The following is a 15,000-nucleotide window of genomic DNA, read 5'->3' as shown; positions in this document are numbered from 1 at the left end:
TTTTTTTTTTTTTTACAAAATGCCCTGAGAAAGGTAAAATGAACCACTTGCCAACCACGCTATAGCTGAATCACAACTACAGTGCGGTTGTCCAGTTCTGGGAGGGTGTTATATGATGTCCTCCCAGAACGCGCCCTCCTGCATGCCCCCAGCGCTGTGTCCTACGGAAATAGCTGATCACATAATGAGGTAAAAGGCCAATCACAGCGGCCTTTTACCACATGATCAGCTGTGTCCAATGACACAGATCACCGGTACATACAGTTGCTGGTTATCGGCTCTACTTTCCTCACGCTGTTACAGCGTGAGGAAAGTACTGCCGATAACCGGCAAGTGTCACAGAGGACAACTGCACTGATGATCAGTTCCCACAAGTGTCTCCCGCCAGTGCCACCTGTCAGTGCCCATCATTTCTGCATATCAGTGCCTCATCAATGCCCACTAGTGCCACCTCATCGATGCCCATCAGTGCTACCTATCCAGTGAAGCCTCATCAATGCACATCAGTTAAGGAGAAAAATTACCTGTCTACATAATTTTATAATAGAAGCAAAGAAAAACTTTTTTTTTTTTTGCTCTTTCTGTTGAGAGTGCAAAAAAATAAAACCCCCAGTGACGATTAAACACCACCAAAAGAAAGCTCTGAAAAAAAGAATAGTGAAAAAAAAAAAGATTTTTCATATGGGTAAAATGTTGCATGACCGCGCAATTGTCATTCAAAGTGTGAGCGCTGAAAACTGAAAATTGGCCTGGGCAGGAAGGGGGTGAAAGTGTCCGGTGTGCAAGGGGTTAAAAACGCAGCTCTGGTTGGATTACCTTCAGTGGTACCCGCAGTAAGCCCTCTCCACTGCTAGATGGCGCTGCCCTGTGGAGTTGAATCAGCATGACTGGGCCAGAGCAAGCATAGTTCTTACCCCTCTAGGTGGTCTTACTGGACATCCTACTGGGATCGGTTCCTCCCCATAGTATCCAGATACAAAAGGCCACACTCCCCCCATTTCCTTGGTATCCAACAAGCTTTATTGCAAGCTTATCAAGCTAGACTGTGACATCACCCACCGCCAGGACCTCTCCTACATAATGACATGCTCCTCCCCAAAAAGGGCTTAATCATTGGGCTGGATTAGGAATTCAGGCCCTTGTGTTTTTCCAATCCCTCCGGTGTGTGTTAATGCATGTGTGTTGTGTTAAGGCAGCCCCATTCAGAAAGAATCCTAAAAAAAGGATTTTTAGCAATGCACTGCACCATAACACTTGTACGTGCTTTGCACTCTACTGTACAGTGCAATAAAAGTTTCTGTCCAATGCTATGCATTGCTATTATTGTTCCACAGCATGTTAACATCTAGTGGTAGATTACTGCCATAGGAACTATTTACTTTAGCACTGGTATGGTCCTTCTGTTTGCATCTTCTGTTTAGTGCTAGGTGGTACAGTCCCAGTTAGTCTCTCCCCTTTTCTAGTCTTCATCAGGCACTACACTGTAAGGATCATGGAGTTTATACACTTCAATAGACTGGAAATACATCCTTTGTGATGTACTCTAAAGCTGGACATACATCATTCAGCCAGTAAGCTGGACAAAAAAAAAAACAAAAAAAAACCTGGAGCAGATTTCCCCATCCACCTTGAATGAGTGAATTTCCCCATCCACACATTCAAGGTGGATGGGGAAATCCTCCACACTGTGTCTTTGTATTCTGACAGCGAATATTCAGCGCCTCGGACCATTAGCTGCATGTGCTGATCAAGCAGAGATTTTCCAACAAGCATATTCATGAAAGGCCAACCAACAGATTGACTTTTCGCGAATGGGAACTGCCATACATGGATTGAAATTTGTCCCAGTTTTTCCTGAGCTGGATGAATTTTGATCTATGTATGGCCAGCTAAGGAGGTAAAAAGGGTGTTTAATTCAACTCCCATATCATACTGGAGAGTTAAGCAGTTGATCATACTTAAGATCTATGAAGGTATGTGAATGCATAAAGGGGCATCGACTTTACATGAACAGGAATTGCCATACATGGATCGAAAATCAGCCAGTTCAGGAGGAACCGGACAAATTTTGACCCATGTATGGCCAGGTAAGGAAGTACAATTGTGTTGGATTCAGCTCCCATGTCTTATTCGATTTAAGCGGTCTGTGGATTGTGGTGACTATTAAAAAAACAGCCACTCACCTGTCCCACGATCCCGCGTTGCCCCGCCGCAGCCCATTTCACCGGCCGTCCTGTATTTCAGGCGCCGGCATCTTCAGTGTGGGCACTTGGCTGTGACAGTTTGCGGCTTCACAGCCGGGTGCCCACTGTTCATATGCGAGTAGTGCTGCGCTTCCTGAATGGCCCCGTCATCTTCTGGGACCTGTCACATGTCCCACAAGACTTTGTGGAGAGAAAGCAGGATGACAACTTCCGCTTCCGATTGCCTAGGCGATTGCAGCGGAAGCGAGAACAGTTACCTGTCAAATTCGGGTATCCATGTATGGCCAGCTAAGGAAGTACAATTGTGTTGGATTCAGCTCCCATGTCTTATTGGAGAGTTAAGCTATCTGTGGATTGTGGTGAGTCAGCAGGCAACCATATTAAAGATCTATGGAGGTATGTGAACGCATAAAGCGGCATTTGAAACCGAACAGTTACAATGCAATGGCTAGCACTGCAACACGCAGAGCTGTTCTGGTACCCCGCGGGAACCTGCGGGTTTTACCATGCCTTGCTGCAATGCACAAGTGTGACTAGGTCCTCAAAATCATGTGAAGATTCAGCTTACCAAGTGCTCCTGATTCTTCTGCTGGTCTTGTGACTGTTTCAGAAGGGCCTCCTTGGCTTCCTCAGCGGCCAGCCGTTCTCTTGCAAGTCTTTCAGCGTCGTCCTGTGCTCTTCTCCTTTCCTCCTCCAACTCCAGGGCTTTCCGGGTCTGCTCCTCCAACTCTGGGCAATGGGAAACAATCATTTTTCAGATCTGGAGTTTTCATCAAAACTATCCCTGGTGATCCTGCCATGAAGGTCCTTGCTCAGGCCTTCTCCGGTAAAGAGTGCCAATGCTTTGTCCCTGTCTCCCAATTGTGCTCCTACACAGGGCTATGGACTTCCTTTGTACTGACTGCACTGAGGGAGTTGAATGCTCCTCCACACCCGGTAGACTGGGATACCTGGTAGACCCAGTGAGTTGCCAATTGTATTTCAATAAAATGGATGGTTTTAATGCTACACTTGATAATGGATGCCCCCTTTCTCACTTACTGTCAAATCACAAACTGGGGGTAAGGGAAAGACCTGTTTGTGTGGCTGAACTGCAGCAGAACAAAAATCAAGTCTCCTCTCCAGCCAGAGCTGTTTGGCCGAGCTGTGTAAATCTCAGAACTGGATCGGCAGAAACCTCATTATAGTCTACTAAGCACAGGGCAACATTTAGCATATTGTCAATAAGAATACAGCATACAGAGGTAACAGACCAAGTGATCAAAGCAGATACCTTCTTGGGCTTTTCTGGTCTGCTCCTCGATCTGTCGTAGCCTCTCCATCAGTTCCTCCTTTTCACGCTCAATCTTCTCCTTCTCTTTCTCGGCAAGTTCCCTCTTCTTCTTCTCATTCTCCAGCAGGGCTCTGGGGAGGAAGGTTGAAACAATAAGAAAGCGATCAGCAATCAATGTAGAGGAGAACTTCCTGGGACCACTGGAAAAGTAGAGATGGATTGAAGGACTTATGTTCCTATTAATTAAGCATGCCACCAGAACTACATATCCCAAGAACAGTTTCCCTACATGATGTGGGTGGGCTCTTGGGAGTGGCAACAGCATTGTTATAATTCTATATATGCATGTGGAGAGGGCCAGGGTTGGGGAGAGTTTTAGAGTCCAACAGACAGAGCCGACAACACTACTTGGGATTTCACTATGGCAGAGGCATGGTGTTGTCAGCACAATAGGAAGTTAGGCGCTCACTAGACTTCTAACAGATCCGCAGGTATTGTTTTTACATTTGTAACTTTTTTGAAGAGAGAAAACATTGGGGAAGGTGCAAGTTTTGGGGATATAGGAGGCCACACGTGCTTGCAATCATCACTCTGCTGAAAATAAGGCTGTTGAAAAATATTCAGTATCTGACGTCTAGATGTCTGGTCCCCATCTGAGCTCTTTAGTGTCTTCTGCCAGCTGATATATCACTACAGAAAACAAGAGCAGCCAGTTGGTCTTGCCACCTCACACTGGGCTGGCCAGGGGTCTTACCACCGTGGGGGACTGACATTCCAAAACAACCAGGTGGTTTTCAGCCATCATTGCACTTCAAGAGCATGGTTTGGTGGTTGAACAGGTCTTTTCTTCATGAAGGCCCCTTTTATTCCCCCCCAGCTTACAGTCTTCAGACAGGGTTGCTTTAATTCTCACATCACATTGTCAGTCCCCCCATGGTGGTAAGGCTCCTGGACCAGACATAAGTATGGTGGTAAGACCAACTGGCCACCCTATTGTTTTCTGTGGTGAAATATCAGCTGGCAGAAGACACCACAGAGCTCAGATGGGGACTGGGTATCTAGAGGTTATCAGATACTGAATATTCATCAACCAGCTTATCTTCAGTTGAGCGAAGATTGGAGGCTTCCCTGTGTTTTATCTCTCTAAAAAAAAGCTACAACCATATGAAGGTACCTGCTGACCTGCTAGAATTCCAGTGAGCTCCTAACTTCCTATTGGGTTGACTATCAAACACAACCAGAAGGATTTCAGCCATCATAGCACTTCAAGAGTGAGGATTAGTGGCTGGACAGGTCTTTTCTCTGTAAAGGCCCCTTTTATCCCCGCCAAGCGTCCAATCTTCAAACAGGGTTACATTACCTCTCACGTCACCTCAAACTAAAAAGGTTTGGACATACGGGATAAACAGATAGGATTCTATTATAGATGGGCACCCAAATCTTTGGAAAAATGGTACAACACCAAGCATGGATTTCCATAGACATCAGCAGTGTACTACAAAACATCCAAAGCTTTCATATCTAGTGGGGTATATGACCTCCTCCCATGATGCACTCCAGGTTTGGCCACCAATCACAAAGCTTGACCACGATGAAAGGGAGGGTGTCATCTCAAGGTTATGGGGATGTTATCATTTCAAGTAATTCTCCACTTTTAAAGTGGACCCTTTTAAGAGACCCCTCCTATTACTGAAGGTCTTTTGTGCAACCATGGATTCTCCAAAATGAGACTCCATGGTTCTGTTTACGTATGTGAGGAAATCAGCACAATTGTTTGTTTAAAGAGGGGAAAATCTTTAAGACTTAATATAGAGGTCTAGTGTGGCATGTGATCTCCTCTCCTTTTGCAGTACAGAGGTTTGGCCACCAACTGATAAGCTTGATCATGACAAAGGGGATTGTGAAATCGCAAGGTCACAACAGGTTCTCCACTTTAAACAAAAAAAGTGGACCACTTTAAGAGACCCCTCTTATTGTTGAAGATCCCTTCTGCAACCAAGGATTTTCAAAAAGGAGACTCCCTGGTTCTGGTCACTTGTGTAAGGAAATTTGCACCACTCTTTGTTTAAAAAGAGAAATACCTTTAAGAATACAGATGTCTAGTGGGGCATGTGATCCCCGCCCTAGTTGCAGTGCCCCTGGTTCTGGTCACTTGTGTAAGGAAATTTGCACCACTCTTTGTTTAAAAAGAGAAATACCTTTAAGAATACAGATGTCTAGTGGGGCATGTGATCCCCGCCCTAGTTGCAGTGCCCAGGTTTGGTCACCAACCACTAAGCTTGACCATGGCAAAGGGTCATCGCAAGGAGACAGGGACCCTATCATTTCAAGCAGCTCTCCACTTTAAACAAAAAAAATGGGTCCCTTTAAGAGACCCCTCTTATTGTTTAAGGGCTTCAACCATAGATTCTTCAAATGAGACCCCATGGTTCTGGTCACTTCTGTGATGAAATCGGTACCACTGTTTGTTTTAAGATTTATTACAGATGTCCAATGGGGCATGTGATCTCCTCCCCTGCTGCAGGGCCGAGGTTTGGCCATCAAGAGCTAAGCTTGACCATGACGAAAGGGATGGTGCCATTTCAAAATGATGGGGATTTTATAATTTCAAGAAGTTCTCCACTTTAAACAAAAAGGTGGACCATTTTAAGAAACCCCTCTTATCACTGAAGGTCTCTTGCGTAACCATGGATTCTCCAAAATGAGACGCCGTGGTTCTGGCCACATATGTGAGGAAATTGGTACCACTCTGTTTAAAGAGAACACTTTTAAAGATTTAATCTAGATTTAGAAACTTCCTGTTACCTCTCCATCTGTTTCTGGTGTTTCTCTTCCCTTGCCTGAGCTTTCATTTGCTGCACTTCAATGGTGTCCGGCTTCCTGCGGCGCATGTACAGCTCATGGTTGCCCATGCACAGCGCCAAGATTCTCTTGTTGATGCGTAATCGGGGAGCGTAGAACACAAAGTCCTGAAACAAAAACATGAGTTATGTCCAAAAGAAGAATTGGACACTGCCAAGGTGAGAACAACATTCGGGGGCGAGCCTCAAAACTCATATTCTGCTCTCTTCAAATCTCAGTCAACTTACTGGCGTAACCACCCATCACATGGAAATAGACAACTTTGAAAAGATACTGCAGACTGACCAAAACATTGAAGAACGTAGAAAGGATGAGCTCCACAAAGCTAACATGAGGATAGTGGAAAAACAGCTCTGGACCAATAGTGTTATCTCAGTAGTATTGCTACTCTAAAGAATTCATGTTGATGTAAATGTTCTGGTTCACGGACAGGCAGCATCTACACACCGGAGGATCTCTCAAGTCTTCATATCTACTAGTGTAATGTAAGAAAAATGTAGATTGAAGCACCACAAGCCTAAGAGGTCCAGAGAGTTTTTCTTTTATTCTTTTTGGTTTTTATTTATGTATTTTTCCTAATACATTCTAAGGTTTAATTTTACTTAGCCATGTGTTTGTGGCTTGTGTTCGTGTGGAACGCGGCAATGATGCTTTGGCTGACCACCCTCTGAGCACTGAGCCATGGCCACACGAGTGGTGTGTATGGCTGGTGCAGGGGGCCACATCCTGTGCTCCATAGGCTCTCCAGGTGGAGAGAAAGGATAGTGATGGGGGGGGTATGCCTTCAGTGTCCTCCAGGGGGCTGGCTCCCATGGGGCTATGCAGGGAGTTCGCAGGTGTTCTTTGCCTGGGAAAGGTGTGTTCCGGGGGGCTCTAACTGGGGGAGCGTCGGGCAGTGTGGGCTGGCTGAAACCCAGGCGCCGGGACACTGTTTCTGGTTTCCGTGGCGAACTGATGCCTGGGATTTGTTGAACCCTGTACCAGTTCTACTTTAATGTATACAAGCCATGTCACAAACACTTACTGGTGCCTTCTTGTCGATGGGTTTGATGACAAATTTCTTGTCGTTGAATGAAATGTTTCTTATTTCACTCCATGGGAATCCAATTTTAGGTGTCAATCTGGAAACAGAAGAAAAAAAATGTAAAAAAAAAAAAAAAAAGAATGAACCATGTGAACATTTTTGGTTTCCAAGGTAAAAAATAAATAAATAAAATGAACAAGTGACTTAACTGCTTCCCGCCCGCAATGTCCTGTGGCCAGGCGGCAGCTACAGGCAAAGAGACGTACCCATACGTCGCTCTGGCTATACCAACACAGTGGGGCGCTTCCCTCCCAGAATTAAGATTAGGAACCAGTGATCATGTGATCGCTATGTGATCACAATTTAAGCAGAGCTGTTATAAATCAATCTCATTCATAACAGTTCTGCTTCTAGTCCTAGTGAGCTGTGATTGGCCCACAGCTGTCACATGATACACGGGGGTCAATCGCAGCACCCTGCACCATGTGACCAGCTCCAGCAGTTCACTTTCTTGAGCTGTCAAAAACCAGTTCATGAATGAGTTAGGTTCATGACAGCAAGCCTTGCATTGCAGGAGAAATGATCTTTATTTCTCCTGAAACATGTAAAACAAAAAAAAGTCACTATGGTAATCTTGTACTATTCTACTGTTTGATAAAAGTATTAAAAAAAAAAAAAAAAAAAAAAAAAAAGCAAAAAAATAAAATTAAAAATACCATATTGAGATTTTTTAAAAACTTGCCAACTGGGCAAGCAGCAGCTCTTGGCAAAGTGACAATCTTGCGTTGCTTCCTGTTTCAGGGTGTGAACGTGCCTGCACCCCCCGGTCGGTCCAGCGAGATAAGTGAACACGGCACAGAGTAATAGCACCACGTTAGATTAGCACATTTAACCCTTTGATCGCCCCTTATTAACCCTTTGATCACCCCATCAGCCAGCCAGTGCTGTTAGTACAGTGTCAGTATTTAAAATTTTTCAGCAATCACTGTATTTCTGCCAATAGCGACATCAAATAACGTCAGGGTCAGTAAGCTCCCCTCCCAGCCAGGGTCAGCTAGCATTGCCCGCACACTATCATACTCCCTCTATAGGTCGCCGATCATCGCCATTACTAGTATAGTGTTTGTACGGATCAATATATTATTCATGAACAGAACTATACTAGTGCCTGAATTTAAAACTCTTTTGGGCCTAACCCTCGACATGGGCATTACAGAAAAAAAATGAATTGTGGTCATGTTGATCTACAGACCCAATTCATTGTATGCTTGTGTTCTCTGCTGTTACATATATGCCCAACATGGACCAGCAATGTTGCTGGACTTTGAGTGGTTATACTGGGTGGATGCCTGCAGCTACAGGCATCATCGTGATATTTTTTTTTTCAGCTGGTGGTCGGCTTTAATGTAAAAGCAATCCTATTGGCCAATTAGGTGCTGAATTGTTTTTACAAGCAGTGAGAAGGGACAATTCCCCCCCCGCCCCATAGTAATACTGTTATTTACCTGTTAATATGTCAATTTTCAATAAAAATATTGAAACAGAAAATACATGAAATCTGGAAAATATCACACTATGACTACTAGGTGGAGCGAATGATCTTAGGAAATAAACACCCATTTACTATGACTGTCAGCTCCATCTAGTGGCCATAATGTGATAATTTACTGAAGCACAATTTTTTAGGAATAACATTTGATCTGGAGACAGAAAAAAAAAATGTAATCTTACCCCATGAGCACAGACGGAAAAAATAAATAAAAGAAAATTAAAAAATATATATATATAAAGAAAAAGGAAATAAAAGTAATTTTGGTGCAAAACAATTATTTTAAACATGTGAAAATGTTAAAGTGTCACCCTTGACTCCAAATAGAGAAAGAAGAAAAAAGAAAATTGAAGAAAAAAAAATGGTGCACCGAAATGAAAATTCAAGGCCCGAAACTGAAAATTCAGGATGCATTTGGCTGAAAACTGAAATGGACAAATATAAAAAATATATTTGACTTTTTAATTAATATGAATTTAAATGAATTTATTTTTAGCACCTATCAACCAATAGGCTGCTTTCAGACTGAGCAGTTTTTGAAGCACTTTAATGTGCTTGTCGCATTTTTGGTGCTTATTTGGCAAGTAAAAAAAAAAAAAAAAATGCACCTCCTCATGGAGGCCTGGTTCACACCAATGCTATTTTTAGGGCTTTTTGCAAAAACAGTCTATTTAACATGGACAAGTTCACATCTATGCTTTTTGACCTGCTGCATTTTGGAAAGGGTCTGGGAGTTTTTTCCAACACAAAACATTATGATTTTGGTTCAGTAAACGTCAATGGAGATCCTGCAGAAAATGCATGTAGTGTGTTTTCACATGTTTGCCATGTTCTTGATGTGTTTTGTGTTTTTAATCTGCCCAGCAACAAGTTGGCCAAAAAGAAAAAAAAAAAAAAAAAAACACAAAACACATCCTTCAAAAAACGAGTCAAAAACGCGCGTGCAAAAAAGCAAACTGCATTGCTGTGAACCAGGCCAAAAATGCATTGAAACCACATAAAGAATGCACAAGTGTTTTTTGCACTTTGCATTTTTAGTCTGTCCAGCAACAAAAAATTTGCAAAACGCATCACAAAACACTGCAAAAAATGCAAAATGCACTGCAAAAACTGACAAAAAACGCAAATCGCATTGATGTGAACCAGGCCTGAATTGCCTTGAAAACACTGCAAAAACGCATACGTGTTGATGCTTTTTTTAGTCACAAAAAAAAAAACGCACCGTAAAAGTGGTAATTTCACGGCAAAAATTGCAGGAAAAAAAACACGGCAAATTCGTGTTTTCAGCGGCTATTATCACCACCTTTTTTTTGATCAGCAAAATGCCAATAACACTATTTTCAGTTGATACATTTCGGACGCTGAACAAAGGAATTTAAAAAAAAAAAATTGTAAATGAAAAAGACTACAAGAAAAAGGATAAGAAAATCTAAAAACAAGAAAAAAAAAAAAGAAAAGTTCAACATATGTGGAAAAAAAAAAAAGAATATTAAATAAAAGAAAAAGGAAATAAAAAAAAGTAATTTATATGAAAAAATATACTGATTTTAATGTGTGAAAAATGTTAAAAAAAATCACCTTCGACTCCAAATGAAGAAAGAAAATGGAAAAAGATAAAAAGGAAAACAAAAAAGAAAATAGAAAAAAAAAAAAAAAAAAAAAGAGAGAAAAGGAAGAATAGGAAAAATAGAAAAAAAGAAAAGAAAAAGGAAATTAAAAAGAATAAAAGGTTCTATATGGCCAGGTTTGAAGAGCAGACAAAAAAAAAAAAAAAAAAACCTTCTTTGTATCCGGGGGGTTAGAAAAGTTTAATTCCACAGAAGGAAACAATCTAGTAGTAACCTTTGTTTTCTGCTGTGTTACTAATAAATATTGGATTGTGGGAAAATTTGGCAGGAATGTGTGTGCTTGTGTAATAATTACCTGTCATTCTGTTCATAAATATTCAGCCCCAAGGCATCCACTCCAAGCCACAGTTCTGAGCCCTTCTTATTCTTAATGCTAAAGTAGTTCACTCCGTACATCTCCAGGTCCTGAGCGATCTTCAGGTATTCTAAGATTGCATCCTCTCTGCACAACACAACAGTACCCCATTGTTAACACATATTGGACCAAAGAATGGGTCAAAACAAAAACATTGGTATCGAAGACAAAACAAAACTGAGCACGTTGGACGTCCTATCTTATGAATCATTAAAGTGTCTTGGACTCTCTTACCAACACATTTCAGGAGTCAACCTACTGCCCCTTCATCAGGGCTTAAATTATTCTGGGGGCTTAGTTGAACTGAAAATAACGTGAAATCCAACTTGTTTTTCTACCTGGAACATGGCACAGGATTTTGGGTTAAAGTGTTTGTCCAGCTAAAGCCTTTCCTTTTTGAGTTTTGGATGGAGCGGTTGAGGACGAGTTCAGGTTTTTACTGCTTCAAATACACATATCCAAGAGCTCAAACTTCAGAAATGATCAATTCAATGAGGAGGAAAATGTAAATGATTCAAACTAGCTCACTGGCTTTGGAAAAGCTGTTGACAGAAAACATGGATTACCTTGGTGGATACCCGAAATGAGAATAAAAGCATAAATACAGGAAAGGAGCACCAAGCCAAGCGGTAGGAGTCCAAGGCGCCTTGATGATTCATAATAGGATGATGTCAAACATTCAACACATTTCGAGAGTCAACGATTTCCCTGGTTACCGGTTACGTTGAGTCCACACAAGCCACAAAATGCTTTGGTAAGAGTCCAAGTTGCTTTAACGATTTGTAATATGATCATCTAGAACATCCAACCTGTTTTGGGGGGGGGGGGGGGTCAACAATCTCTCTGTTCCCTATTACACTGAGTCCACTTAAGCCCTCAACAATCCTGAGCCCTGGAATTGGGACTAGAATTGTTGAGGGCTGAAGGCTCCACTTAAGCCTTTACAGTAGGTCTAAGCCCTAATGGAACAGGGGGGGGGGGGGGTACTGATCCCCAAAGTTCTTTGGAAAGAATCTAAGCATCTTTATATTGGGGGGGGGGTGTCAACAATCTCTCTGTTACCTATTACATCGAGTCCGCTTAAGCCCTCAACAATCCTGTGCCCTGGAATTGTTGAGGGCTTAAGGCTCCACTTACACCTTTATAGTAGGTCTAAGCCCTAATGGAAAGGGGGGGGGTATTGATCCCCAAAATTCTTTTCAAACAGTCCAAGTTACTTAAGCTCTCCACTATTCCAAGCCCTGATGAAGGGCGAGTGTGTTGATCTCCGAAAGGCAATAGGTAAGAGTCCAAGTTGCTTTATTGCTTTGTAAACTGATCACCTAAACAGCCAATGCTTTTTGGGGGTCATCAATTCCTTCTGGTTACCTGCTACATTGAGTCCACCTAAGCCTTTATAGAAAGTCCAAGCCCCGAAGGAAAGAACATTAAGTCCCTCCAAATGCATTTGTAAGAGTCCAAGTAAAGATAATGGATTTGTAATATGATCATATAGAACAGCCAATGCATTCTGGGACTCAACCATCTCTCTGGTTACCTGCTACATTGAGTCCACCTAAGCCCTAAAGAAAGATGAGCATCATGACCCCTGAAATGCATTGGCAGTTCAATGTGATTAAAGCAACTTGGACTCTTACCAATGTGTTTCGGGGAGTTTAACTCCCGTTTCATAGAGGATTGGAATTCTTATGAAGGCTTAAATGGAACTTAATGTATCCAGTAACCAGAGAGATCGTTGATACCCAAAACTTGCTCTCTTCTATTTGAACATATTACCAATCAACAAGAAACTGTGGACAACTTTTTTCAATGTGCTTCAGGGGTCAGTGCACCTCTTCATTGGGGATAGGAATGGTTATGAAGGCTTATGCGGACTCAATGTAACAGGTAATCAGACAGACTGATGATCCCCCAAACTTGTTGGCTGTTCTACATGATCATATAAGGAATCAAATCAACTTGGGATTTACCAACGTGTTTTAGGGTTCAACGCACTTGCCCTTCATCAAGGTTTAGAAATGTTACAAAGGCTTACGCGGACTTAAAGTAACAGCTAACCAGAGCAATCTTTGATCCCCAAAACTCAATGGTTGTTCTACGTGATAATATAAGGAATCATTATGAGGAAGTTACCATTATACGGAATCAAATCAACTTGGGATTTACCAATGCGTTTCAGGGTTCATTGCACTTCCCCTTCATCAAGGTTTAGAAATGTTGATTTAATGTAACAGGTAACCAGAGCAATCGTTGATCCCGAAAACATGATGGTTGTTCTACATGACCATATAAGGAAAATAATCAGTAGAACGAATCAAAGAAACTTGGGCTTTTTTTTTACCAATGTGTTTCAGGGTCAACAGAGTCCCTTCACCAGGCTGGGAAATGTTATGAAGTCTTAAGTGGACTCAGTGTAAAAATGTATTAAAAATACTTCCATGCTAAAAAAAACAAAAAAAAAAAAAAACAAAAAAAGGACTTTTAACATTCAAATACTTCCAGGTGTATTTACCACCTGCCTTCACCATCGTGGCTCCACCTGCCCAACATGGGGCAGGTAGGTGGTACCCAAGCCTCTACCCTTACCAACACTTCCTCATGGGCACCAGGGATGACAAGGAGCCTAGTTTTCCATCCGCATCGGGATGCAGGTGCTTTTGAGAGGGAACCCCTCTCAAGGTACCCCCACAATGCTGAAGATCATGCAGGGTGTTGTCAACTTGCTATGTGGATACGAGTCCTTCCACAAGAAAACGCAATTATTCAATAGCACAACAAGGCAATTTCTATCTACAAATAAGTTGAGGGAATGACGGGTGAATATGCAGGAAAGGAAACATACTAATTTTCAAATAGGGTGAATGTTATAGTAAAGTTCTACTCCTACTGAAGAACATATGTTGCTAAATGCCAAGGAAAGCTAATTTCACCAGTTGAATGTTCAACGAATGTCCACCAATTTTGTCTTAAAGTACTTTTGGTGAATGTTGGGCAACCTGGCCTTTGAAACTTTTATAAAAATGCACCCCTCAGCTTCTCATTGCTACCAAGCTGGTGATCAGTATGTTACTTCAAAACTAAAATATGGGGCACGGAGGACCAGACATGTCAAGAGATATACAGTTCTCGATATATGTTAATTTTATTTAAAACATTAAATGTTGAAAAAAGTACAATATTGTTACCTTAACATGCCTCTGTGTTCTTCATGCCAAATGTGAATCCTGTCCTCCCATTGGTCCTTGGTGAGCTTATGCTGCTCCAGAACTCTAGAAACGAGCACAAAAGGTGACATTGAGCGACATCGACCATAACTGGTCATCTGGATAACAAATATATTCCTATACCATGGTCCTGTAAAAGGGCGACTTCCAGTACATCATAACACTCAAACAGATCACGTGGCTCCTCCTCCTTTCATATGATGGGGCCAGTAAACTGTTAGCAGGAAATTAAAACCCAACAATAAACACCTCCTATTTACCATTGGAAGTGTTATGGTGCATCTGTTCAAAAAATAACCGATCCTGCCAGAAATCTGATAACTGACGGAAGAGCTATAGAAAGGAGGAAGAAAGAGAAAGAGAAAGGAAGAAAGAAGAGGGAGGGAGGGAGGGAGGAAGAAAGAAAGAAGAGGGAGGGAGGAAGAAAGAAAGAAAGAAGAGGGAGGGGAGGGAGGGAGGGAGAGGACGAAAGAAAGAAAGAAGAGGGAGGGAGGGAGACGAAAGAAAGAAGAGGGAGGGAGGGAGGGAGGAAGAAAGAAAGAAGAGGGAGGGAGGGAGGGAGGAAGAAAGAAAGAAAGAAGAGGGAGGGAGGGAGGGAGGGAGAAAGAAAGAAAGAAGAGGGAGGGAGGGAGGGAGGGAGAAAGAAAGAAAGAAGAGGGAGGGAGGGAGGGGAGGAGAAAGAAAGAAAGAAGAGGGAGGGGAGGGAGGGAGGGAGGAGAAAGAAAGAAAGAAGGGGAGGGAGGACGAAAGAAAGAAAGAAGAGGGAGGGAGGGAGGAAAAGAAAGAAAGAAGAGGGAGGGAGGGAGGGAGGACGAAAGAAAGAAAGAAGAGGGAGGGAGGGAGGGAGAAAGAAAGGGGTGGGAGGGAGGGAGGACGAAGAA

At 42.4% G+C, this 15,000-nt stretch overlaps 1 protein-coding gene across 1 annotated transcript in view; it reads right to left on the bottom strand.

The window, feature by feature from the left end:
* LOC149436324 (moesin-like) overlaps positions 1 to 14,160 on the bottom strand; it is a 26,945-nt gene extending 12,785 nt beyond the window's left edge. Inside the window, exons 1-6 of the mRNA XM_089661724.1 lie at positions 14,081 to 14,160; positions 10,836 to 10,982; positions 7,364 to 7,460; positions 6,283 to 6,446; positions 3,478 to 3,608; positions 2,773 to 2,933 (exon numbers count right to left, since the gene is read on the bottom strand). Of these exons, the coding sequence (XP_089517850.1) occupies positions 2,773 to 2,933; positions 3,478 to 3,608; positions 6,283 to 6,446; positions 7,364 to 7,460; positions 10,836 to 10,982; positions 14,081 to 14,088 (708 nt within the window). The 5' untranslated portion in view covers positions 14,089 to 14,160. The remainder of the gene's footprint in view (positions 1 to 2,772; positions 2,934 to 3,477; positions 3,609 to 6,282; positions 6,447 to 7,363; positions 7,461 to 10,835; positions 10,983 to 14,080) is intronic.
* Between the last annotated feature and the right edge of the window lie 840 nt (positions 14,161 to 15,000).

The sequence above is a fragment of the Staurois parvus genome, unplaced genomic scaffold, assembly GCF_062004578.1.
Source record: "Staurois parvus isolate SC_StPar_1 unplaced genomic scaffold, SC_StPar_1.0 ptg001377l, whole genome shotgun sequence".
Lineage (NCBI taxonomy): Eukaryota > Metazoa > Chordata > Amphibia > Anura > Ranidae > Staurois > Staurois parvus.
Note: the sequence above shows the minus strand (reverse complement) of the source record. Positions and strands in the feature narration are given on the sequence as shown.